The sequence below is a fragment of the Rhipicephalus sanguineus genome, chromosome 5 (genome assembly GCF_013339695.2).
Source record: "Rhipicephalus sanguineus isolate Rsan-2018 chromosome 5, BIME_Rsan_1.4, whole genome shotgun sequence".
NCBI classification, from domain to species: domain Eukaryota; kingdom Metazoa; phylum Arthropoda; class Arachnida; order Ixodida; family Ixodidae; genus Rhipicephalus; species Rhipicephalus sanguineus.
The window spans coordinates 192,385,135-192,412,149 of NC_051180.1; the positions used below are offsets into that span (position 1 = coordinate 192,385,135).

Genomic DNA, 27,015 nt, shown 5'->3' on the forward strand with positions numbered 1-27,015 from the left:
AAGAAGTTGTGGGAGAGCACGCGCGCCCATTTCCTTTCCTTAAGGCTGGCGCGATCGCTAACTGACAGCGGGAGCCGAGGTACCACTAGGAGAGGAGCACCGTCGCCCTTTCCGGACAACCCCTTCTTTCCCGTCACTCCGCGCGCCAATCCTCGCTTCCCGGCTCGCGGGAAAGGGAACACGCCCTGCGAGGGAAACAACCCTCGTGGTGGGGAGGGAGACGGGAGGTGAATAAAACAACCGGGCAGACGAGGAGACGCTCTCTCGTGCCCTGCTGACCTGCGAAGAAACACCTCACCGCCCCGAGACCCGCCAGCCGATCATCGACCGAAGGTGTAAGCGTTACCCTTTGTCTTCTACGAGAACGGACTATCCCTCAACGCGACATTTACGCGTTATTGCTAACGTAGCAATAAAGTGTTGTTTGTTGTGCTAGCCTGTTGCCTTATTCGCCCGAACCCGTCGTAGCTGCGATGACGCGCGCTACGGGAAGGGGACGCTGACACGCGCACGGTACAACTATTTGCGGCTGGGACCGGAGCTAGGCTTCTGCACCAGCCGTGCATAGAGCGGACCCCCTTCAAAGTTTATCGGTCTTCTCATTTACAAGAGTATCGTGCAAGTGCCACGCTTGCACTGCTATTGGAACACGCAGAAATTATTTTCTAGTCTTATTCCACCTTTGGTAATGCCAAGAAATCGATTCAAAGCACTACTTGCATTCCTCGGTGTGTCCGACCCCGAGAAGACAACTGTTGCGTCCCATGGCAAGCTACATCGCATAGCTTCACTGCTGAAGCACATCAACGCCTCATCCGCTCAATTTTTCCAACCTGATCGGAGCGTCTCCATTGACGAGAGAATGGTCAAATCCAAAGGCAGATCTGGAATTCGGCAGTACAGGACAAAGTTATCAAATGGGGATATAAATTGTGGGTTTATTCAGTGTATACACGGGGAAGCGCGCAGCACCAAGCGCACGTGGCCTCGCACTCGGTGTTGTGACACAGCTGGGAGAGAGCTACCTGGATCAAGGCTACATAATTTATTTGGACAACTTTTACACGTTGACATCCTTGTTTGTGCACTTGCTGGAGTGCAAGACACTTGCTTGTGGCACAACGCACAAGGATCATCAGGACTTTCCAAACGAGCTGAAGGAGACTCAATGGGAAAAAAAAAGCAAAGAGAGGAGATGTTCGGTGGCTACAGGACCAGGACGTTCTATATTTACAATGGAAAGACAAGCGTGTTGTTCACATGATGTGAACAGCCCACACTGCCAACAAATTCGAGCTTGCGAAGCGCAGAACGAAAGTGAACAATAAATGGCAAGAAGTATGCGTGAAAAAGCCGACGCTGATTGACAAGTACAATGTGGGCATGCTCGGCGTCGACAAATCAGACCAGCTAATTGGGACATACAATGTTCTGATGAAGTGCGTGCGCTGGTGAAAAACGCTGTTTTTCCACTGCATAGATATTGCAGTTGTAAACAGCTTTATTCTATTTGATGAGCACTGTCGGCAGCATCCCGAAGAGCCTGAATTCACGCTAGAACTAATGGAGCAGCTCCTAGGACTTGATGAGCAACAACATCCAGGTCCCAAGACTCCTATGGCTGTTCCCGCTACAAGTGCCCCTAAGGATCAATAGAACAAGCCCCACAAGCTACAAAGATACAGGAACTGCAAACTGTGCCTCTATCAAGAACGGGAAGTTGAACAAAAAACGAATGTTTTCTGCAAGACATGCTCCGCAAACTTGTGCTTCACATCACGCAACTGCTTTGTGCAGTGGCACGATAGCCACTATGTCTAACATTTTCTTTTGTATAATATTAACTTGTACAGTAGAAAGCTCATATTTGCAGTAATGTTGTAACAGCCTTCTTCTTTCGAATGTATATTTGGAAATTTTTTTAGGTTGCGTTGGTGCAACGCAGGATCGATGTTTTTACGGAGTTTTCTCGTTTTTGTAACAAATTTTTTTATTAAGTATTTTTCTTTAAAAATTGTTAATAAATGTTTGCTTGCAAATAATACCATTAAAAAGCACAATCCTTCTGCTACAAATTGAAACTATACATTATAATATGAGCAACAACATCCAGGTCCCAAGACTCCTATGGCTGTTCCCATGTTGGTGTTGCAGTAAAAAAATTGTTTACGAGACCACCCAAAAACTGGTAATTTTCCTGCAGACAGGAATGCGTTAAGGTAATGCGCATGGCTGAGCACAGCGTGGTCTAAGCACCGTATATTGAAGACCAAACGCGCACCTTGGGCAAGACAAGAAAATGGAGGCTTTAATACGTGTCTTGTGTTGTGAAAAAGGGGGTTCAGTGGCTTGTATGTTTCGTTACACACAACTAAATGAATGCAAGAGACAAGCCAAGGAAAGCATAGGAGACCCTACTGTAAAATAATCAAGCACCCCCTTCAGCAAGTCAAAATTACTGGCAGAGCGGAGGGGGTAGGGGCACTTTCAAGGAAGGACACCATAATTCAAGATGGCATAAGCAAAGTTTTCACGCCAGAAAAAATGGATTGCATGTGGACTTCCTCAGAAGTCTTCTCGCTCTTGTTCATGGCACGGCGCAATGCAACAACAACTTACAAACAGAAAAAGCGCAAGCGCAACGCAATCAGACTGCGGGAAGCATGGCATGAAAGAGTCTCCGATGTTGAGCCAACCCAACAGCTTTAAGCAAAAAACTAGGGGTGTGCGAATATTCGAAATTTCGAATATTTTTCTAATAGTGTTTGCTATTCGATTCGATTTGCACTTGAATTTTACTGTTCGAACTATTCGAACTTCCCAAAGTGTGTACACAGTCAACGCCTGATTGAAAGTGACCCCTTGAGATTTTCGATATGTTTCACCTCATTACACTCTCCCATTGCGGCAAAGCTGCCTTTCAAGCTCCGTTATGGTCGACCTTAGCCAAGACGCAGTCAACGTCCGATTGGAAGTGGTCCCTAGATATTCAATATGCTTCACCTCATCACACCCCCGTATTGCAGCAAAGCTGCCTTTCAAGCTCCGTTACGGCCGAACTTAGCCCTGACACAGTCAACGTCCGATTGGAAGTGGTCCCTAGATTTTCAATATGCTTCACCTCATCACAACCCCGTAATTCGACAAAGCTGCCTTTCAAGCTCCATTAAGGTCGGACTTAGCTAAAAGACAATCAACGTCCGATTGAAAGTGGTCCCTAGATTTTCAATATGCTTCACCTCATTAGACCCCCGTTTTGCGGCAAAGCTGCTTTTAAGTGCCGCTACAGTCGCAAATGTATTAACTAGAGCTGTGCGAATAGCAAAATTTTGGGTGCGAATCGAATCGAATATTTTTCGAATATTTCTAGAATATTTTTTGAATACTTCGAAGCGAAACTGTAGAAAAAAAAGTTAGAGTGATTCTTATGAGATAGCAACATGAAAGTTTCTTTTCGCTAGGTTGATGAAGCACTGGCGGGGTGGTGTTTCATAGTTGTCTTATCAAGAATGAGGCAATGTAGAGGCCAAATTCTATTTATGTACATGATTTGGAGCCACCAAAGTTTTGCCGACAACACTTTACACATGATAGGCAAAGATGCCATTTCCTCAGCCTCTCCGCCTCTTTCAACATCTGTGGAAGCCCAACTGATGTGGCGGACAAGGGTGTGCTCCCTTCAAGTCCGGAGTTCCAAATCTGCCTTGTAGACATCGATATATAAGAATATCTGAAATTTTGGATGCAAAAAGCTTCGGCTTCCGATTTTTCGGACTTCCTGCCCGAATTTCAGGTCCAAAAAAGCGTTAATTTAGCCCCCACCTCTGCCACATCTTTCATCTCCATGCTGGAACCAGCGTTTTCTTGAGTTAATACATTTGCGACAGTAGCGGAGCTTGAAAGGCAGCTTTGCCGCAATACGGGAGTGTGATGAGGTGAAGCATATTGAAAATCTAGGGACCACTTCCATTCGGACGTTGACTGTCTTGGCAAAGTTCGACTGTAACGGAGCTTGAAAGGCAGCTTTGCCGCAATACCAGGGTGTGAAGAGGTGCAGCATATTGAAAATCTAGGGACCGCTTCCAATCGGACGTTGACTGTCTCTTGGCAAAGTTCGACCCTAACGGAGCTTGAAAGGCAGCTTTGCCACAATACGAGAGTGCAGTGAGGTGAAGCATCTTAAAAATCTGAAGGGGTCACTTTCAATCGGGCATTGACCGTATTTGTTCTTGGGAAGTTCGAATAGTTCGAATAGTTAAAATTCCAGTGCGAATCGAATCGAATAGCAAACACTATTCGAAAAATATTCGAAATTTCGAATATTCGCACACCCCTAGTATTAACTCAAGAAAACGCTGGTTCCAACATGGAGATGAAAGATGCGGCAGAGCTGGGGGCTAAATTAACGCTTTTTTTGGACCTGAAATTCGGACAGGAAGTCCGAAAAATCGGAAGCCGAAGCTTTTTGCATCCAAAATTTCAGATGTTCTTATATATCGATGTCTACGAGGCAGATTTGGAACTCCGGACTTGAAGGGAGCACACCATTGTCCGCCACATCAGCTGGGCTTCCACAGACGTTGAGAGAGGAGGAGAGGCTGAGGAAATGGCATCTTTGCCTGTCACGTGTAAAGTGTTGTCGGCAAAACTTTGGTGGCTCCAAATCATGTACATAAATAGAATTCGGCCTTTACATTGCCTCATTGTTGATAAGACAACTATGAAACACCACCCACCAGTGCTTCATCAACCTAGCGAAAAGAAACACTTTCTCATGTTGCTATCTCACAAGAACATGCTTGGGTATCTTTTCCAACTTTTTTTCTGCAATTTCACTTCAAAGTATTTGAGAAACATTCTAGAAATATTCGAGAAATATTCTAAAAATATTTCATTCGATTCGCACTCACACTTTGATATTCGAATTCGCTTCGCACCCAAAATTTTGCTATTCGCACAGCTCTACAAAAAACACAAATCTTGGAGGCCTTGCTTTCGCCGACTACGTTGTCATAGGTACATCATGAAATACAGATCTTGAAATCTAAGAGGACAGCCTTTTGGGCTAGTTGGTTTGTTATGTTCATTGAAGCCATAGCGCTGATAAGACAGGGACCACAGAAAGAGGACAGGACGTGCGCTGCTCACAACTGAATCTTTATTTCGGAAACATGTTGTACTTATACAGCAATGAAAAGACAGCAATCATCACCACAAAACCGTATCACAAGTGCAAGCCTGCATCATCCAAATACGCGATTTCCTTAGCACTAAGAGCAATCGAGGGCGCACTGACACAATTGGTATCTTCTCTAGCAATCAACCATGCCTTGACAATTTCCCGCGTATCTTTATCAAAGTTCCTATGCAGAACTACGCACTCATTGAACACAGGTCGGCAGCTGCAGTCATTACAATGCACTGACACATGCCCGTCGCGGTAACAGCTAAGCTTCTGTTTGTGCTCTCTGAGCCTATCATTCAGGCATCTGCCCGTCTGCCCGATATATACCTTGCCGCATGAAAATGGAAATCTATAAACAACACGCTGAGCACAGGCCACAAATGGGCACTGGTGCTTCTTCGCGCATCGTCGGCGTTTCTTGTGAAAGGGGTCAGAACCCTTACAAAGGCTCATTAATTTCTGTGGAGCTGAAAACACCACATCCACTTCCGCTTTGCTGGCCACCTTCTTAAGGTTGTGGGATAGCCCATGCATATATGGCACAGAAACGAACTTCCGCCTGTCTTGATTGTGCCTGCTCGAGCTTGCCGGTTCTTTTAACTTTCTTAACACCTTCTCTGCCAGTGACAGGAGCACGTGAGCAAGATAGCCTGCATCCAGCAGCCACTCTTTTTGTCTGCGAGAAGCTGACCTGCATTCGGTGGGGGCAAGACTTGCGCAATGCATTAACGAAACAGAGGTTAGCAATACAGTGAAATCTCGGTATAACGAACTTCAGGGGACCGCGGAAAAATGTTCGTTATTCTGAAAAGTCGTAATAGTGAAAGCCCAAAAATTTACCATAACAATAGAATTTCAGTAACGCAAACGTCCTACCTTTGCAACGGTACGTCCTTGAACTCGTTTCTCACAACAATGCACACGTGAACGTCAGACAAGGCACGTTTATTTAAAATAGTCCGTGACCGTTTTTTGACGGGTGCAGCACAAACTCAGCGTCACGAACGATTCTAGACCGTCCGCATTTTTATGCGCCTCTTCGGTCGCTGTTCCGCTTTTTTCTATGAATAAGCGGAGTTTCCTCAAGTAGTCCAACGCATCTGTGGCCGACACGGACTCGTCGCGACCTTCGGGTGCTACCGTGACATCGTCGTACATGTCATCGCTGCAACCCTTTAAGGCCCAACTGCATGCACGCGAGTTTTGAGCGACAGCCGATAGGATTTGCTGCCGCGGAGGGCCATCCATCGCCGTCGCTTGTCGCGTCGCAGGTTTCTGGAAAGCTAGAAAACATCGCTTGTCGCCCGGAAGTGAGCATGACGATGTCGGCAAAATGGCGGCATCTCCGACCCTCGCTTCGGTTGCAATTTGCTCGTGATGCTTCCAATCGGCGCGTACTTCAAGAAATGCAAGTTATAGACTACCTTCTTTACAGCCCCATCTCACGCGGAGAGCGAGGCAGCGGCCGTATTTTGTCGTTAATATTGATCGACGGTTCGTTTTGATGTTTCGTTGGTAGCTTGCTGCATTGGTGGTAGCTTGCTGCAATGTCAACATCGTCGTCGTGTTGGTCGTGTGAGGTAGCCCTTCTCCCTGCGAAGCAACGATGTGAGGCGCTGCGGCTTTTCTTAAACGTTCTTTGACAGCGAGAGGAAACGTTGTCGAGATGCGCCTCGTGGACTAACCCCAACATAACGCAGTTTGCAAAGTACGACGTAGCGTATAGGCAGCGTACGCTTCCGGGCGCCCCATGGGATCACAGCAGATACTACTGTCGCGGTTAAACATAAGATTGCGAAAAAAGAAAGTAACGAAACGCTTTTATGGCATCCTTATCTCAAACAAGACAATAAATTTGACATGTCGTCATTCATCTACTCTGTAATTCTTTTTCGTAATTTGCCTGCGCGCACGCAATAGTTTTCAATTGAGCAACCGTGACACTTCGTCGCGAACATGTGGGTGCTCCCGTCGCGACGGAGCCCGTTTGTCGCAGCCGCCTTCACTCGAAAGTTGCGTGCAATGCATGCGGTTGGGCCTTTACAAAACCTGATGCGTTGTCGCCTCCTCAACGGAGGGAAAAAAAAAAAATTCTCCGCCCGCGCCTTTCTCCTCCCGCGCCATCTCAGGTTTTTGCGGGAGGGCGTCCGCTCTTCGCGCTGCATCGTCTGCTACCTTACAGCTCCGACTGCCATGACCGATACTACACTGAAATCTAAGAATCCCCGCATTTCGGGATATAAGTTCGTAGTAATGAGGTGTTGTTAAGATTACACGGGAATTAAATAACGATCGTTATTCTGAAATGTTCGTTATTCTGAAGTTCGTAGTAGTGAAATATTTTTACATTGAAACTATAAGCAGTCGGCACGGGATTTCTTAAAAGTTCGTTAATTTGAAATGTTCGTTAATGTGGTGTTCGTTGTAACGAGGTTTGACTGTAGCGCACTTCACTAATTTTGAATGTGCTGAAGTGTGCGGAAGTAGCTTTTTATTCTCGCTAGGGTGATATTCCCAACAACAATGGCTGCAGGTGAAAGTTAGTTGAATGTCTAAAAACTGTATGACATTATCGACAGGAACTTCATGCGTAATAACTAGCTCGTCAAGGCACTCGTAAAACATGGAAATCACATCAGTCACAGTGTTATTTGAATCAGGCTCATACAGCACAAGGTAGTCGTCAACGTAACTAAATATGCGTAAAATCTTTAGCGCCGTCATTTTTTCTTTTATGCCTCTGTCAAGATGGCCTCTGTCAACTAGGCTGCTGGATGCAGGATAAAGATACGCGGGAAATTGTCAAGGCATGGTTGATTGCTAGAGAAGATACCAATTGTGTCAGTGCGCCCTCGATTGCTCTTAGTGCTAAGGAAATCGCGTATCTGGATGATGCAGGCTTGCGCTTGTGATACGGTTTTGTGGTGATGATTGCTGTCTTTTCATTGCTGTATAAGTACAATATGTTTCCGAAATAAATATTCAGTTGTAAGTAGCGCACGTCCTGTCCTCTTTCTGTGGTCCCTGCCTTATCAGCGCTATGGCTTCAATGAACAGATCTTGAAGGCTATTCTTTTGTTCTTGCATCATGGGTGTCCTGCGGTAAGCTTGGGATGCGATAATTATGCGGGGGGATGAGGAACTTTCAGGCAGAGGCGCTTAGAGATTGGGCTGCTAAGCAGGACTGGATGGGTGCAGTGCATGACTGGGGTGCGGAGTGGGAAAGGTGGGCACATGCTCGGGTGGGGGCGTTTTCTGGGAATTTTACGGTATGTGTTGTTTTTAACTATAGTGTAGCAATATGACACAAATTGAAATGAATTATATCAAATGCCCTTTCCGTCGGTGGAGCCCAAACCCGCAACCATCGAATTGAAGGTTGTGGGTTTGCAACCTACCGACGGAAAGGGTGTTTTCTTGACCACTTCAAATTGTTTAAATTTATGTCACGATTACTTCACTACAGTTAAAATCAACTAGTGCTCTCCTTGCCTTAACTGTCATCTGGTTGTGTCCCGTATTACGTTCTGACAGGATCTGCCTGGAGGTGTGGTGTACGTTAAATACCATAGCAAGGGCAGCACACATGCTTTCTACTCCCAGCATTGCCAGCATTGCGATGGCAAGTGCTCGTGGTCACTGAATGAACCACTAGCCTCAGGCTCTGTCCAACAGAAATCACTATCAGCGTTTCGCTTTTAAAGCAAAACTGCTCAATCTTTTAGTGACTTTGCATTGTACGTGTTTCCAGATAGTATGTTTCTTGTCACGTTTTTTTTTTTTTTTTTGAAAACATATGAAGGACGTTCTACTATACTTTCAGAACATGAAGTTGCGACAAAGGAAAATACATAACTATATCCAAGTTTAACTGTAGTTCTGTCCTAGTGCGAAGACATGCAAGAGCCACTATTCAACCTAAAGCTCATTACACGAGTCTGAGAATACTGACTTGCCTTGGCAGCAGACATCTTTTGCTCAGCCGTCTCATTGAAAAAGTCCCGCAGCAATGCGAAGAAGCATGAAGGTTGCTGCAGAGTGAGGGGGCTGACTGGGTGCCCACGGGGGGGGCTTGGGGGCGCCACTGCAGTTGCCTCTTCCTCCTCATCCTCCTCCGAGTCTGCAGCAGGCAGGAGAAGCTCGGCTTCTGTGCTGCTGGGGGCTGGAGGCGGTGACGGAGGGACTGGCATGGCAGGGGGTGGGCTGCTGGCCACCACGGTGGCAGGGGGTGGGGCTCCCCCCACACGTGGCCGCTTCGGTCGGCCGTCCTCTGCATTATTTTGGGCCATTATAAGCAATGAACATGCACAAGAAAACACTGAAGGGGCTGCGCCTGAGACAACTGAAAGGCGAAAGCCATTGGGTGGAACTATGTACATCATATTACGGAAAGAATAGAGCGCCCACGAGACGAACACAAGAAGTGACACGGAGAAGCGCTTACTGACAACTGATTCCTTATTGAAAGACACACTCAATAGGCTCAAGTTTGGCAGCGCTGATCACATGCCGTGAACATTCACATGGTAGGTAGACTACATGTGATGGCTGTTTTCTTTTTTTTTCACTTTTGTTAATGGAGTGCGCAGTTAAAAGATGCCTATTGCATTTGTTGTTTTAATCTGTATAATTTTAAACTTTCCATGTTATTCTGTCCCTCTTGGCCACGAGATCAAGCACAGTTGCTTTGTTAGTGTGGATATGTCACCCGTGCGGTGTGTGGAACTGCACCACGCAGTTGTTCCTCATCATTCTGCACTTGCAAAGCTGTTGAAAACATGCCAGTTTCCATGGAGGGTTTTAGTTCAGTTCCGTAATGTCGCATATATTGCATAGAGACAGGAATAATGTTTCATTACTCTCTACGCGACGCAGAACATCGCCGAGAGTGGCTTGTCAGGTGTAGGAACTGCAAGGCGCCTTCTCATGGTGCGCAGCACGCATTTCAACCACAGTGGGTCGCTGACAATAGGTGTTGATGCGCAGTCAAATACTGTAGGGATAGAGTAATACTTGTGCTTGGGCCCCCCACCCCCCCAAAGTGCTGACCCAGGCCCAAACCACTAAGAAGACGACACTAAAGACAACCCAGATCGTCGAACTAGCCGCAGACAGAAGGGACTACAGCCAGAGTACAGGCTCCTTCCCAAAAACACCAGGCAGTCCCAGACTTAGAAGACTGTAGGATTGGGCGTGTTGGTACATGATTATGAGTGCAAATCAGCGCAGCCGACAGGAAGGGACAGAAGAGAGGAAACAGAGCGCTGAACTTCCAACAGTTTATTTCTTTTGAATGCCTTCGCTTTTATACAGTTATAGACTGTTACACCAGCCATGCGCGGAACACAATGATATTACAATTCATCACGTGGACAAACCTAAATAGATCTTTTCCCTATCAGTGAGAGCGACAGAGGGGGTACAGCATAGACTGCTTATAACGTAAGTCGCTGGAGTCTCGAATATCCGCACTATAAGCGGTACCGCACTAATCCATACTATAAGCAGTACCGCACTATAACCAAAACAACATTTTGAAAGGTTGCACGTGTGCAAAACATGACGAAAAGGCAGGCGCGCGATTCCGACTATCGAGGCATGCGACTGAGACGTAAGTTGGCATCCTACATTTGAAAATGTTGAACGGTTAGCGTACGCGGACCTGCGGTGCCAACATAACGAACGCGGAAAAAATGCGCCGTAACGGGAAGTCGTCGCGGTAACACACTGTGTGTGCGCGATGTCGAAAACGGTGGCGACCACGAACCACCACTCGAGTGTTTCACACGCCCGTGTTTTCGTTAAAGATGTAAGTCACCCCTTCTAAATGCAACAACTGCAAAATGTTTCATTGACTCGGCACCAAACCGCAACTTCCGTAGTCCGCAGCCGCCGACATGGCAGCTAGCACTTGTTAGGCCTAGCGTGTGCGTTGCAACTTTGCATGCCGTCGCGAGAAGCTTGCCCTTGACAACAGAGAGATCGGGAGTAGAAGAGATCACACTTGCAAGCTAAACCGAGGGCATCATGCGTGAAACGAACTTTCGGTTCGCGGTCGGGAGAACCGCCGCTGCAACTATCCTGAAAAAGTATTCCAAGCTTGTAAGTACACCTGTTTGTGGCGAAGGCAAAAGCTCAATCGCATCTCAAAGCATTGTTACTTGCGGGGGAATCGAGGTCGCACACGCTATATCTGCGCTCTACGACAAAGCAACTATTTTCCCGACGGAGACAAACAGCGGTAACGCGCTCTTGATGCGCACGCGGGCACCCGTTCGTAGCGGAGCGTGCATGTCAAGCGGCCGAAAAGGGCAAAGGCTTCTCCGTCGGCCACGCAACCGCTCCCCCTCTTCACACCACGCACCCGCGCAGGGCTCCTGCCCCCCCATCACCAGCCCTTTTTTTTTTCTCCCCCCACTCCTTGTTCGTTCGTTCCGCGTCCCCTCCTCCTTTGTAACACCGTCGCCGCTCTGTCCCCCGCCGGCGAATCTCCGCTGAGAAGCGCGCTCGCTCCCTCGCATCTCTGGGAACATTCCGCCTGCCGCATTATAACCGGTCTTTAATCTTGGGGCACTGCACAATAAGCGCTATGCGTATACATGGAGTTCTATGGCAGGGTAAACGGGAGTCAGAAAAAACCGCATTATAGCCGGTACTGCACTGTAAACGGTTACGTTATAAGTGGTCTGAGCTGTACTTGCACAATCATCCTTTAAAGAAAAAATCTTACCAGCGTCGATGATTTCGCGTGTGATGCGATCTCTGCTTTTGGCGACAATGCTACAATCTGAATATCTTGGTCGACACCCACACGTGCTATAGTGAGTGGAAAGCCACCCTTGCTTTGACCGATCAACATTGTACAGATGCTCTTTCAACCTTTCATTTAAACACCGACCCGTCTCACCAACGTAATATTTTCCACATGACAACGGCAGCTGATAAACTACGTTACATAGACAATCTCTAAATTTATTTGCGTGGTTTGTAGTACACGCCCGATTGTGTCTGAATGCTGGGACTGACATTTTGCACAAACTGCTCAATTTTTGTGGGGCCGAAAAAAGCACTTTCACATCCACTCGCTGCGCTACTTTTTCCAGATTGTGTGCTATCTTATGCATATATAGAATTACAGCGAAATTCTGTCTCTCTCTGGCAGGTTGGCCTGCGTTAGTGTGGCCACTTGACTGAAGATCACGCAACAACCTTTCGGCGACAGAGACTTGTACATGGTCAGGGTAACCAGCCATGGTCAGCCTTTAAGATTGCTCCTGAAAACTTTCTAAGATCTTGTGTTCACAAGACTTGCACAAAGCATTGGTAAAGCAGGATTTTATAATGCCTCGCTTAACTAGTTTAGAGTGCGCAGAATGAAACGGCAGAATTGGCTTATTTCCACGCTTCCAGAAGGAGTCCGTCACCTATTCGGTGGCTTTACGTCGTCTCAAGGACCCGGCGGGACAAGGGTCTGCAAAATCATGAAGGCGGAGCTGCAAAGACAAGCACAGCTGTACAATGACTACTTATGTGCTCACGTACAGGTCACCAGCCCACCTGCTCATGTCGCAAAGAATTTTCGGGAACTTCGGCGCCATATCTCTACGTCTACGGATTTCCTCTGGAAGACTCAACTCCTTCAGCTTCGCGACCTCGTGCCAACGAGACAGCAACCGCCCAAGTGCCCGATCTACAATCGGGAAAACTTGAACTTGCCCCAGCATGTCACAAACGTGCTGTCTCTTGGTCAAAAATTCGCCGGTGAGCCGAAGCGTTCCCTGCACGACCTCTTGGCTACCGTGAGGCAAGTTTCCCGACGTGCTCCAGCACAAGAGCGAGAACGGTGCATAGCGGACGGCGTGGGCGTCCTGAGCCGGTGTAAGCCAAATGTTTCAAACCTTCGAGTGAAACGCGTTGCAGGTTTTTTGTAAGAGCATTCTTTATGTGTGCTACCTGCAGATAAAGAGGACGGCTTTGCCATCTGGAGCTTTACCAGCTGGAGCAAGTTATAATAGCCCCAACGCTTTACAAATGGACGCTTCGAAGATGCAGAAGTCTGCTCGACATCACCGGAACGCGAAGCCTTCTTTCGACCATCATAATGCAGAGAAGCCCACCTGCGGATTCTGTGGCCGCGCGTCTCATCCTCGAACGCAATGCCCGGCACGCAGTTCGCTCTGCAACTTTTGCAAAAAGAAGGGGCACTTCGCGGAAGTTTGTTGCTCACGGAAATCGAAGCAGAAAGTCGGCTCCATTCACATGAGCACCGTCGGGGCGGGGGCCAAGTCTTTATTTGTGGACGTCACCGTGGACGACTACACGATGCAATTTAAAGCTGACTCTGGCGCCGAAGTCTCTGCTATACCCGATGACTTCCCCAAGCTTCCAGCCAAGCTGGACAAGGTTGACAATGTACTTACTGGACCTGGAGGTAAACCATTGCAGGTACTCGGTTCATATACAGCCCATCTCCGTTGGCGCGGGAAGACGTCATTGCAGCAACTCTTTGTCATTGAATCGCTCTCTGTCCCTTTTCTGGGACTTCCGGCTATACAAGCCCTCGATGTTGTGAAATTCCTTGGCGGAGTGCAGGCCCCTGAGGCATCACTTCAAGCTGAACTGTTCCTCGGATTTGGCACTCTCAGGGAGGAATATCGAATCCGCTTGAAGCCTGGTGCTACACCATTCTCCCTTAGCGTGTCTCGTCGCATTCCCATTCTGCTACACGAAACCGTGAGGCGAGAGCTCAACAAGCTCGAAAATGACGGAGTGATTCCCCGCGTCGACAATCCAACGCCATGGTATTCTGGACTGGTAGTGGTTCCTAAACATCAGGAGATTACCGTCTTTGTGTTGACTTAACCCGGCTGAATCATGTCGTACTTCGAGAATGCCACATCCTCCCAACGGTTGAACAAGTCCTCGGGCTTATCGGAGACGCAACGGTGTTCTCCAAGCTGGACGCCAGAGCGAGTTTCCACCAAGTGAAACTCACTACAGACTCGCAAGAGCTCACGACCTTTATACAGTGAAACCTCGTTAATACGTACCTGCCGGGAACGCGGCATAACTACAGTCGAACTCTGCTACAACGAACTCCGCTTCAACGAACTCCGCATCAACGAAATTTCCGGTACAACGAAAAATTCTCGGTTCCCTGTCAACAGTCCATAAGCGTCGATGCATAAATATGCTCGCCACAACGAACATTTTTTCCTTGTAAACTCGACTTACTGCGCAACCAGCAGGAAAGAAGAAGGGAGACAGGAAAGAGCGCAGTCCTGCTGGTTGCGCAGTAAGTCGAGTTTACAAGTATGAACCAACTAGTCTGCAAAGAAGTTTTGCTGCAACATTTTTTCTGCTGCCGTTCCGCTTCAACGAAATTTACCATGCCATTCTGGGCTCAAAAATTTAATTTACTGTGCAATAAACACAATCTCGGACATTTTGATGCATTTTAGAACATAAAAATACGAATTCAAAGTCTAAATCGCGTGTTGGCACCTTCAGAAACCGCCGCTGTTGATTGAGTATGGGGGCCGTCATTGCTTGATAGCGACGGCGATCGGACTGCCCTGCTTTCGCAACTGATTTGAGTTGCTTCTTAGTCGCAGACAATCTGAAGCCAAAGCTCAGTTGTCCACACTGAGGTGCAATCGCGGAACGATTCTTTTTCCGATGCCTTTCCAATGCTTTTCATGCTTTTCGCGCTTCGCTAGTGGTCAAAGTGACGGTACATCCGCGTTATCAACGTGAGCAGCCCTGGGGTGCAGTCGCGGAACGATGCCTTTTCCAATGCCAATGCTTTTCATGCTTTTCGCGCTTGGCCAGTGCGACCGGTGGTCGAAGCAACAATTCGTCCACGTTATCAACGGGATCAGCCAGCCGCGAGTGGTGGATAAGAATAGCATAAAATAAGGCGTAAGTCATCGCTCCGCGATAGCACGCCAGCATCTCACCGTTGTCGGTGAATAGCTTGTGTTAGCATATTAGTGCAACTGTGCAGTTCGTGTTGCGCGCCCGTGCCTCTGTTTGGTTCATTCGTGGAAGCCGTGAACGTTGTTTCTGCATGCTTTTCAACGTGGCGTCGCTATACATATATGAGAATCCCGTCGTGACGCCGCTGGGGACGCAAAGGAAGCAGCAGACACTTTTTCAATTTTAGAAATAAAAGTTTCTCTGATCTACTAGCTCAGGTCAGCCATATTTTTTTCGATTTCACTACAACGAAATGTTCGCTTCAACGAACATTTTTCCGAGCACCGTCAATTTCGTTGTAGCGGGGTTTGACTGTACGCACTAAACAGCAGTACGCTGTTACATGTGTGACTAGTTGGTGGCGCCACCTAGCGTGTGTTATTAAATAAAGGGCAATAGGGCAGAGGCGGGCCCTAAGTAGTCAGTTCACCACTGGCAAGCATAGCTGTCGTGTCGTTCCTCATCGGCTGTTCGCCGATAAAAATGTAACATTTTGGTGACGAGAGAAAAAACTTTACCAACTGCAACATGCCGAAGTACGGCTCACTGGAAACGTTCGACCCAGACAGTGGTCCCTGGCAAGAATACCTTGAACGAATGCAGCAATTCTCCGCGGTGAACGACGTGCCGGACGACAAGCAACGCGCAGTGTTCCTCAGCAGCTGCGGGTCGCGCACCTACTCAATTCTGCGCAGCCTTCTTGTACCCAACAAGCCGACTGAAACTACTCTCGACAAGTGTTTGAAAACGCTGAGCAACCATTTTTCACCGAAGCCGTCGGTAGTGGTGAGCCGTTTCAAGTTCAATAGTCGCGTTCGTGAAGAGGGCGAATCGGTTAGCGACTTCATTGCCGCCCTCAAGAAGCTCTCGGAGCATTGCGAGTTCGGCACGTTTCTGAAGGATCTACTGCGTGACCGCATCATATGCGGCATAAGGGACCCGCAAGTGCAAACTCGCCTTCTCGAGGAGCCAAACCTCACACTTGAAACAGCAGTATCGACGGCTCTCACCATGGAGTCCGCCAAACGCAACGCGTCTGAACTTGGCGCAACGGAAGGAGCCGGGCCCGCGAATGTAAATGCGCTCATGACATCCGACAGAAAGCACCTCAGTTGCTACCGATGCAGCGACGCCCACTACGCCACGGAGTGTCCGCACGTTCGCAAAACTTGCAGTAACTGCAAGAAGTTGGGTCACCTAGCAAGGGTGTGCCAGTCGAAAGACGCTGGCAGATACCGCCGCACTTCCATGCACGAATTGAAAAAGAACGCTAACAAGCAAGTTCCAGTCCATGCTGTTGATGACCCGCATCACAGCGATCCTCAGTCAGTACAGCGCAGCTCACATTCGTTATCCGACGAGGAAACTGTATACAACATGTGGAAGTTGGTCCCAAGGTCCAGTGCCTCTGCGCCGAAGCCTTTCACGGTGCAGCTTGAAGTACAGGGGCGCCCATTTCAAATGGAACTCAACACTGGCGCGAGTGTGTCCATCATTGGAGAAACAACTTGGCACCGTCAGTTTCCATCACTGCCTCGTGAGCATTGCAATGTCCAGCTCAGAAGTTACTGTGGTGACGTTAAGCCCGTGACCGGTAAGGTGACTCTATCCGCGAAGTACAACGACCACACTCAGGTACTTCCCTTGCTCATTGCTGAAGGTGATGCTCCATCACTCCTAGGAAGGGACTGGATTGAGGCACTCAACATACCCGTTTACAACATAGCTGATGTCTGCTCATTGAGCCACGTCCAGCAGACAATTGACCAGCTCCCAACGCTGTTTTCAGCGTTTCCGAGGGCCCAGGCATGTTTCTTGGTGTGTCTGTTAAACTGGCAGTTGATGAGGCAGCAAAGCCATGTTTCTTCAAGGCCCGCACAGTTCCTTTTGCACTCATGGACAAGGTGTGCGAAGAACTTTAGAGGCTCCCGCGAGAAGATATCCTAGAGCCAGTCACTTCATCCAATTGGGCAGCACCAATTGTCCCGGTGTTAAAAAAAGATGGTGGCCTGCGCATTTGTGGAGATTATAAAGTTACGGTCAATCCGGTTGCCGTAGTCGACAAGTACCCCATTCCCAAGGCTGAAGAGCTGTGGGCCAAACTATGTGGGGTTGCACACGCAACCCATTGCCTTCAACGCAGCGGCACCTCGGCTTCGCGCTACATTGTACGCGCAGTGGCGAGGGGGGTTGCGTGGGAGAGGGCATTCTGCCGCTCCCGCAGCCCTTCGCGCCCTGCTCCCTGGCCGAAGTCGAGATGCCCCGTTTTCCCTCCTTGCCCTTTTCTGGAGAGGCTCTTCTCCAGACCCCGAGGAACGCGCGCCGCTTCCTTGGGGGCCCCCGTGTCTTCGGTCTTGGGAGATGTGACTGATCACATCGGACCCAAGCCGTGAGCACCACCGCCGCCATCAACCCCTGCAGCGCTCCGGCCATGGAGTGCGAACCACCGCCCCGGACCGGAGTGCAAAAGCAGCCACGCGAGGTGAGATGAGCCTTTATCATTCCCTCGACGTGTGCTTGCTATTTTTAACAGTTGTTTCCCCCAGTGGTGCAGAACACTCCGCCTCTGGGGTGGTCTGTTAACTTGATGTGCTACCTATTGTTGCAATTGGCATCTGAGGTGAATAAACACCTTCAGTTCAAAGACTTGTCTCTGTCCCCACTGGCATGAAACCCGCCGCGGTCGCAACACAATGCGAACCGCGGGATAGGGGGTCACAGCTCTGACTGTTCGGGCTGCTGCGTAGCACTAGTAGCGAGTAACTACACTCCTCTAGTGCGCGGTGTGATCCAAACGAGGGACAGGTTCGCACGCGCGGCTTGTTGTGTTCATGTCTTCTTGCAAAAGTAGAACCCCTATAACTTTCAGGAGGAGTCAAGTTCACTAAACTCGATCACAAGGATGCGTACCAGCAGTTAGTTTTGAAGCCATCCTCAAGGACGCTCACTACAATCAACACACCGAAAGGTTTGTTCCAATACAAGAGGCTACCTTTTGGGGTTTCAGCAGCACCTTCGATTTTCCAGCGAGAGATTGAGAATCTCGTACGTCCCCGTAATTTTTGCGCTACTTGCTCTACAAAGAGATTGAGACTCTCCTGCAGGGTTTGCGTCACGTAGTGGTATACTTCGATGCCATCCTAGTGACTGGTACGGATGACAAGGACCACATCAGCAACCTTGGCAAGGTTTTCCAGCGAATGGAAGAAAGAGGACTCAAGCTGAAGTACAGCAAATGTAAGTTTATGATGGACAGGGTGGAGTACCTCGGACACATCATTGATGCTAATGGATTACATCCGACACCACACAAGGTCGAAGCAGTCAACGCTTCTCGGCCAGGCAATGTCAAAGAGTTGCAGAGCTCCTTAGGGTTGGTTAACTACTACAGAAGGTTTATGCCCAACCTTTATGCTGTTCTTCATTCTTTGCATAAATTGCTATCAGCTGGAGTGCCCTGGTGCTGGCAAAAAGAACATGAGGATTCAGTTGCTGAAGCCAAGCGACTTCTCACTTCAGCACCAGTCCTAGGGCATTATGATCCTAAGCAGGAACTCGTACTTGCTTGTGATGCCTCCCCTTTTGGGCTTGGAGCCGTACTGTCCCAGCGTGATTCTCATGGCATAGAGCCTCTCATTGCATTTGCATCCAGGAGCCTACAGCCAGCTGAAAAAAACTATTGCCAACTGGACCGTGAGGCACTTGCACTGATATTTGGGGTCACTAGATTCCGGCAGTACCTGTGGGGGAGACATTTTGAAGCTGTCACTGACCACAAGCCTTTGCTCGGACTGTTTGACCATGACAAAGCCATTCCCGACCGCAGCTCCCCGCGAGTCATACGATGGGCTCTTCTGTTGTCGGCTTACAATTACACCCTGGTCTATCGCCCAGGACAGACCATAAGCCATGCAGATGGACTGAGCCGGTTGCTATTAGAAACTAAATGTTTCCTTGTGGAGGCCCCAGCAGATGTGTTTATGCTGGAAGGCAAATATCCACGAGTTTTGTCAGCTGCAGCTATCGCTCAGGCAACTAGCAGAGATCCCATTTTGTCAAGGATCCATGACACCTTGCTTTATGGTGGTGATCTTCACCAAGGCCGGGAATGGAACCCATACAAAACTCGAGAAAATGAGCTCAGTCTGCAAGACGGCTCTCTTCTTTGGGGAATGAGGGTGATAATTCCCATGTCACTTAGACAAGAGGTACTACAGCTACTTCATGAGGGTCACCCGGGTATCGAGAAAATGAAAGCCGTTGCCCGAAGCCATGTGTGGTGGCCTGATATAGACGAGGATGTCACACACAAAGTAAAATCCTGTGCGGTATGCCAGGAGTACCAGCATGTGCGCCAGTCAGTGCAGTCGACACCTTGGCCAATTCCAGAAAGGCCATGGTCACGCCAACATGTCGATTTTGGAGGCCCATTGAAGGGACATTACTTTCTAGTCATTGTGGACGCCTACTCGAAGTGGGTTGAGGTAATTCTTGTGACATCACCATCTTCTGACGCCACAATATGCAGTTTACAAACAGTTCTTGCTGCTCATGGCATTCCTGACATCATAGTGTCGGCTAACAGCACAGCGTTCACTGGTGCTAAATTTCAGCAGTTTTTGGAGAAAAACCAAATTAGAGGCATCAGAGTGCCACCCTACCATCCTGCATCAAATGGTGCAGCTGAACGTATTGTTCAGCTGAATAAAAACAAGCTAAAAAAGTCGACAGCTGGCGATTTCCAGACCCAGATTAACCGAATGCTATTCCAGTACAGGACAACACCGCACAGCCTCACTGGAAGGACCCCGGCAGAGCTACTTATGGGCAGGGCTCTTCGAACACCACTCAAGGCTTTGTGTCCTGACGCTCGGAGTGATGTAGTGTTGAAGCAGTTGAAGCAGAAAGACTTTGGTCTGGGCGAGTTGGTTCATAGCAATGGGAAGGCACAGCGCAACTGAGACAGCGGACAAGAACACGCAACACAAACGAGCGCTGGATTTATTTTGCAACCAAATGCCTTATAAATGCGCTTAAACTTGATAAATGACACATCGGTAGTCAAACAGAAATGATCGTTTTTTTTTTTCTTTTTCTTTTGGTTTATCAACCGCGATATACTAACAACCTGATTTTTGCTCTTTCCAAGAGCCAATGGACCAACATACCAAGCAAACAAAACCCAGAAATGGACACTTATCAACACATGGCTAACAGCAATATCACAATGCTCACAATGGTACAATTATTTAACCCGCTGGCGCAAGAAGAAAAAGAAAAAAAAGAAAGAGAAAGAAAAAAAAAAGAAAAAAAAGAAAGAAAAAGGAAAAAAGAAACAGAAAACAAAAAGGCAAAAAAAAAAAAAAAACGGGAGAAAGTATGAACATATGCATTGGTGAAACACTGTAGAGGCTAAATAAAACCATCAAGATACTGAATCTAGGCGTCACTCAGTAAAACGGAAGCCCTGCTTACGCAGTTGTCAGAGGATCTGTTAATAAAGAAAGCTTCAATAATTTCCCGCTCCGTCCTGTCACCTGATTTCTTTAAAAACTTTGTAGCGGAAAAAGCCGGCGAGCAACCACACCTCCTGCAGTGCTCCGCTAAAAAGCCTCCGGACTTATTTCGAACATTTAGGTTATGTTCCTTAGCGCGCTCATTGAAGCACCTTCCTGTTTGGCCGATGTATCGGCGACCGCAGCTCAAGGGAATCTCATAGACAACATTTGCCACACACTCTGTGAATCTGTTCCTATGCTGTGTTGTGCACTGTGGCAGCTCATCCTTTCTTGTCATTGTACATATTTTTGACAATTTGCATGGTGCAGACAACACAATTTGAACATCGTGCCTCGAGGCAATCTTCTTAATGTTGTGTGACAGTTTATGGATATATGGAATGACATGTATCGGCTGCTTTCGCTTGCCTTGGCTAGCTTTTGTGCTCGGACACTTAATCCTTCGAAGCAATGCCTCTGAAACTGCGGTGATGAGCGCCGACGGATACCCGGCTTCTTCCAACCTCGCCACCTGAGTGTCGAAGCTTTCATTCAACAGGTGCACACACGTCTTCTTTAAGGCGGAATGAAGGCAATTCATTGCGATTCCTCTTTTAACGAGTTTGGAATGCGCACTGTTGAAAGGAAGTAACCCTTTCCGAGACCTAGGACTGTACTGCCAACATTTATGGTCGTTTCTAAATAACAACTTCAGGTCAAGGAACTTCAGGTCAAGGAACTGCAATTTGTGGTCTTCAGGGGTCTCCCATGTAAAGTTAAGCCCACTTCCGTTGGAAGTGAAGACCTGGATAATATTGTGGACGACATCTTGAAATTCGGAACTCTGCACATCTTTCAAGATCACCAGAAAGTCGTCTACAAACCTACATATTTTTACAACACGAGGATCCTGCATGTTTGATTCAATGCGCTTGCCTACTGCTGCCAAAAATATGTCGCAAAGCACCGGAGCTACAGCAGAACCTATACATATGCCTCGTTTTTGCACGAAGAAGTTCCCATCAAACTTGACTTAAGGTTATTAGGACTTTATCTGAACTCGACCGCAGTCAAGTTTGATGGGAACTTCTCCGTGCAAAAACGAGGCATATGTATAGGTTCTGCTGTAGCTCCGGTGCTCAGCGACATATTTTTGGCAGCAGTAGGCAAGCGCATTGAATCAAACATGCAGGATCCTCGTGTTGTAAAAATATGTAGGTTTGTAGACGACTTTCTGGTGATCTTGAAAGATGTGCAGAGTTCCGAATTTCAAGATGTCGTCCACAATATTATCCAGGTCTTCACTTCCATCGGAAGTGGGCTTAACTTTACATGGGAGACCCCTGAAGACCACAAATTGCAGTTCCTTGACCTGAAGTTGTTATTTAGAAACGACCATAAATGTTGGCAGTACAGTCCTAGGTCTCAGAAAGGGTTACTTCCTTTCAACAGTGCGCATTCCAAACTCGTTAAAAGAGGAATCGCAATGAATTGCCTTCATTCCGCCTTAAAGAAGACGTGTGTGCACCTGTTGAATGAAAGCTTCGACACTTAGGTGGCGAGGTTGGAAGAAGCCGGGTATCCTTCGGCGCTCATCACCGCAGTTTCAGAGGCATTGCTTCGAAGGAAAAGCTAGCCAAGGCAAGCGAAAGCAGCCGATACATGTCATTCCATATATCCATAAACTGTCACACAACATTAAGAAGATTGCCTCGAGGCACGATGTTCAAATTATGTTTTCTGCACCATGCAAATTGTCAAAAATATGTACAATGACAAGAAAGGATGAGCTGCCACAGTGCACAACACAGCATAGGAACAGATTCACAGAGTGTGTGGCAAATGTTGTCTATGAGATTCCCTTGAGCTGCGGTCGCCGATACATCGGCAAACAGGAAGGTGCTTCAATGAGCGCACCAAGGAACATAACCTAAATGTTCGAAATAAGTCCGGAGGCTTTTTAGCGGAGCACTGCAGGAGGTGTGGTTGCTCGCCGGCTTTTTCCGCTACAAAGTTTTTAAAGAAATCAGGTGACAGGACGGAGCGGGAAATTATTGAAGCTTTCTTTATTAACAGATCCTCTGACCACTGCGTAAGCAGGGCTTCCGTTTTACTGAGTGACGCCGAGATTCAGTATCTTGATGGTTTTATTTAGCCTCTACAGTGTTTCACCAATGCATATGTTCATACTTTCTCCCGTTTTTTTTTTTGCCTTTTTGTTTTCTGTTTCTTTTTTTTCCTTTTTCTTTCTTTCTTTTTTCTTTCTCTTTCTTTTTTTTTCTTTTTCTTCTTGCGCCAGCGGGTTAAATAATTGTACCATTGTGAGCATTGTGATATTGCTGTTAGCCATGTGTTGATAAGTGTCCATTTCTGGGTTTTGTTTGCTTGGTATGTTGGTCCATTGGCTCTTGGAAAGAGCAAAAATCAGGTTGTTAGTATATCGCGGTTGATAAACCAAAAGAAAAAGAAAAAAAAAACCGATCATTTCTGTTTGACTACCGATGTGTCATTTATCAAGTTTAAGCGCATTTATAAGGCATTTGGTTGCAAAATAAATCCAGCGCTCATTTGTGTTGCGTGTTCTTGTCCGCTGTGTCAGTTGCGCTGTGCCTTCCCATTGAAGCAGAAACTACATCAGGATAAGGGGGCACGTCAAGCTCCGTTGCCACAACCAGGTTCACACGTTCTTGTAAAGAACTTCAGACCAGGCTCATGGCTACCGGCTACTGTTATTAATCCCACAAGCTCATCATCGGTGAAACTGGAACTTGCTGATGGGTCTAGCAGCAATCGTCATGGTGATCACATCAGACCGGATGACCGTCTTCAGCCTCCTTATTCTGGTTCACCTGGAAGAATGCACACAGGGCAGCCATCACCTGATGCAGAAACTGAAAAAGTCAGCAGATCTCCAGTGAATGCTGAAGCGACTCCAGTGTCCATGGCACCACAACCTGCACCACTGACGCCTCAGACCACTGCTGTCTCACCGGTACTCCGCAGATCTCAACGAGTGAAAAAGCCAGTGTGTCGGTACTCTCCCTAGAAACTGTCTGGGGTGGGAGGTGTTACATGTGTGACTAGGTGGCGCCACCTAGCGTGTGTTATTAAATAAAGGGCAATAGGGCAGAGGCGGGCCCTTAGTAGTCAGTTCACCGCTGGCAAGCATAGCTGTCGTGTCGTTCCTCACCGGCTGTTCGCCGATAAAAATGTAACATTTTATCAGTGAACAATTTGTAGTTGGCGTTAACCACCAACTACAAATTTACCTCTCCTGGCGCACGCCATCGCCGCCAACGAAGAAATAAATAGATTGCCACAGCAAATGCCGCCTAAAGTACCCACCGCAAAGCCTTTTCTTTCTTTTTTGCCAAAGTGGAGAAAAGATCCTGGCACTCTCGCACGACCGTCCGATAGCGCGCGGTGGCCGCCACACCAAAGAGCATTTCGAAACTATATTACACGCTTATTAGCGCTTCCGTCTGTGTGTCCGTGTGTCTTCCTCTAGTCCAACGTTACTAGAACAAACTCAGTTTCAGAGCTCCGTATCTCCGCCAGCGGAGGAGGGTGGTCCGAACGGCGGTCGCGAGAACTAGCGGCGCTGCAGTTCCGTCTTGCGCCACTATCGGCGCGTCGTCTGCTGCCACGGCATAACGCTGCGGTCCGCCGCGCAGTTGCTCGCGGCAACTTTCTTATTGTACTAGTTAGGTGGATACTTAGGTGGATATGCATAAGGTCGTCTGTATGCATTGGCCCGCGTGCGTTGTTCATTGATTGGCTAAGAATCGATGTTCGGTCCATATTGCCACGCCCACTTCTTGTTTTATTTTTATGTATTCGGGTTTGACCAGCAAGGATGGTTATCAACGCTCGACGCTTTCCACGAAGCAGTGTTCGAGAAGCTTTGCGATTGTAATAGATCATTTTGGTAAGATTGCGCGCTGCACGCGAATGTTCCAGCTTTGTGGAGAGATAACGCCGCCACCAGCGATATCGCTGGAAAGTTCGATAGCGCCTATATAAAAGCCAACGCGCTTGACCGCTTGTCAGTTGATCGACGGTCGACGCTCTGTTCGCCGCTATCAGTGTATTGCTGTAGTTTGACTTTGTTTCCCGGCCACAAGTTCGGCCAAATAAAGAGTTTAATCTCTGACCTGCTGACTGCTGCCTTCGTCGACGTCACGACCCTGTGACAATATTTGAGCTGTCTACATTGCGCTTAACTTCCAAGCATAGGAGTTTCTATGCGAATGAGGGTTTTCAGAGTAATTTTTATAACTACCACCACAATTTTAGCCGCTGCCGTCTTATCGAGACCAAGAACAACCCAACACGTTTGTAAAAGCCTTTATAGTGCACAAAGAAACGTACTTACTCGAGATACAAAAACGTTCTAGAAAAACAGTACTCATGTTTCTACAATTTATTGAAAAAATACTTTCTCGAAAAACATCACCAATGCTTTGCAATGTTTACAAGACACGTTTTCGCGACGGTTAAAGGGATACTGACCCAAAATCGGAAAATTTTACGAAAACTCGGTAAATGAAATCTCAGTGTGCGATTACATCGAATAGATGTCGTCTCTGAGCAATTACTTCAGCGGATAGTTGTATTTTCGGTGTCCCATCTTTCTACGCCGCATCCTTATACGGTGCCTTAAACAATTATAACAGATCGGCCGTGATGTGAGCACAGAGCAGTTATTCGCGCGTACTCTGTCGCTAGAAGAGTCGTCAGTACTCAACTTCAGTTTTTCAACTTCACCGAGCAGATGTTCCATGCCCGCAGTACTTTACACTGTACGACAGCCGTTTGCATTTCGTGCTGTAGCCGTTCACTACGCAGTTAAACTGCTCGTCAACTACAATTATCTTTTGCACAAGTAAGTCTCCGTTCCCGAAGCAAAGTATGGGATTGGGCTAGTTGGTATTAAATTATTAAACTGCTCAGCGCAACAAATTTTACACGGTACACATAGAAAAGACGAGGACCAGCGCTGGTCCTCGTCTTTTCTAGTTGTACCGTGCCAAATTTTTGCGCTGAGCAGCCCGTTCCCGAGCCGGCGGGTGTAAAATATTCCGCACATCTTGTTCAATACCTCTATCGTAAAATCTCTCGAAAATCCACTGCTTTGAAGGCATAGCGACAGCTGACAACTGATTGAATGTTAGTGTGATGCAACTCTCAGTCTCGGTAGCGTATATAGGTAATCGCCTTTCGTTTTGCTGTTCTATTTCTGACGGCTCCTCCAGATTGGGCACTGGGCTTTCGCGGGACACCGTGCGTTTTGGGGGGGATTTGCGCCTAAACCCCGAACACTTTGGCTTTGAAATGTGGGGTGGAAGTGCTGGGAACAAGCGCGGCACGGCACCTGGCGCGACTTCCCACTTTCCACGTGGGATCAAAACTTCTTGTCCCGCAACGACACGACCATAGTGCTTTACAATGTCGTCACTCTCAAAATGAACGTCACAGACCATGCATTTCGCAGTAAGTTTTCCATCTTTGCGATGCAAAGCTTGAATGGCGTAGGGTCTTTTGCAGGTCCGAAGAAGTGTCGTGAAGCGGAGTCGTCGTTGCGGTAGCCGCTCTTGCAGCCCGGCGCAAAGCAAGTCGGCATACCGCACTGTGAATCTGTTCGCCCTCGTTACGCTTCGTACATCATGCACTTGTCTCGGTACAAGACGCTAAGCCTGGTCAAGAACAGTCGCAAATATGACGAGCTAACAAAGCGCAGACGACGCTGTAACCCACGTGCGCACGTACATCGACGGCGCCGATCACAAGCGCCAGCCGCGGGAGCTAGACGTGACTGCAGCGCCACTAGTTCTCACGACCGCCACGCGGACCGCCTCTCCGGCGGAGCTTTTAAACTGAGTTTGTTCTAGTAACGTTGCTCTAGTCCGTGTCTACTAGCGCTACGCTTCCAAGTATATTACACGGTCCGGGATGTGCAGTGCCCGACATAGCTACAGAACGGACAGTGCCTGCATTCCGCGATATATGTGTATGCGTCCGTACCGCGATCTGCTACAAAACGAAAACTGACACGCGGTACGGCCGCGTGAAGCCGATCGTCTCCTGGGTAGTTGCGTGCAGCGCGTCACCTACTCGGCTCACGCCGTCACTGCCGGGCCGCCTGCCGTACCGCACGCGCGCATTTGTCATGGGAGTGTTCTTCATGCCCACTTCGCTCCAGACCGTGCACAGATGCGGTGAGTAGCTTGTTCAGTTAACGCAGCGATGTCGTGCTTCCTCCGCGACGCTGTAGCGGTCCTGGCAGCGGACAGAGGCGCGTTGGGTCGTCGTCAAATAAAAGCATGCAGTATGGTTACAACAGTGCTACGCTTG

At 48.0% G+C, this 27,015-nt stretch overlaps 1 protein-coding gene across 2 annotated transcripts in view; it reads right to left on the reverse strand.

Moving 5' to 3' along the window:
* The window catches only part of LOC119395155 (nuclear factor related to kappa-B-binding protein), a 755,896-nt gene that overhangs the window by 362,594 nt on the left and 366,287 nt on the right, over nucleotides 1-27,015 (reverse strand). For both annotated transcript variants that reach the window (XM_037662442.2, XM_049415825.1), the window contains exon 10: nucleotides 9,142-9,455. In XM_037662442.2, the coding sequence (XP_037518370.2) occupies nucleotides 9,142-9,455 (314 nt within the window). The remainder of the gene's footprint in view (nucleotides 1-9,141; nucleotides 9,456-27,015) is intronic.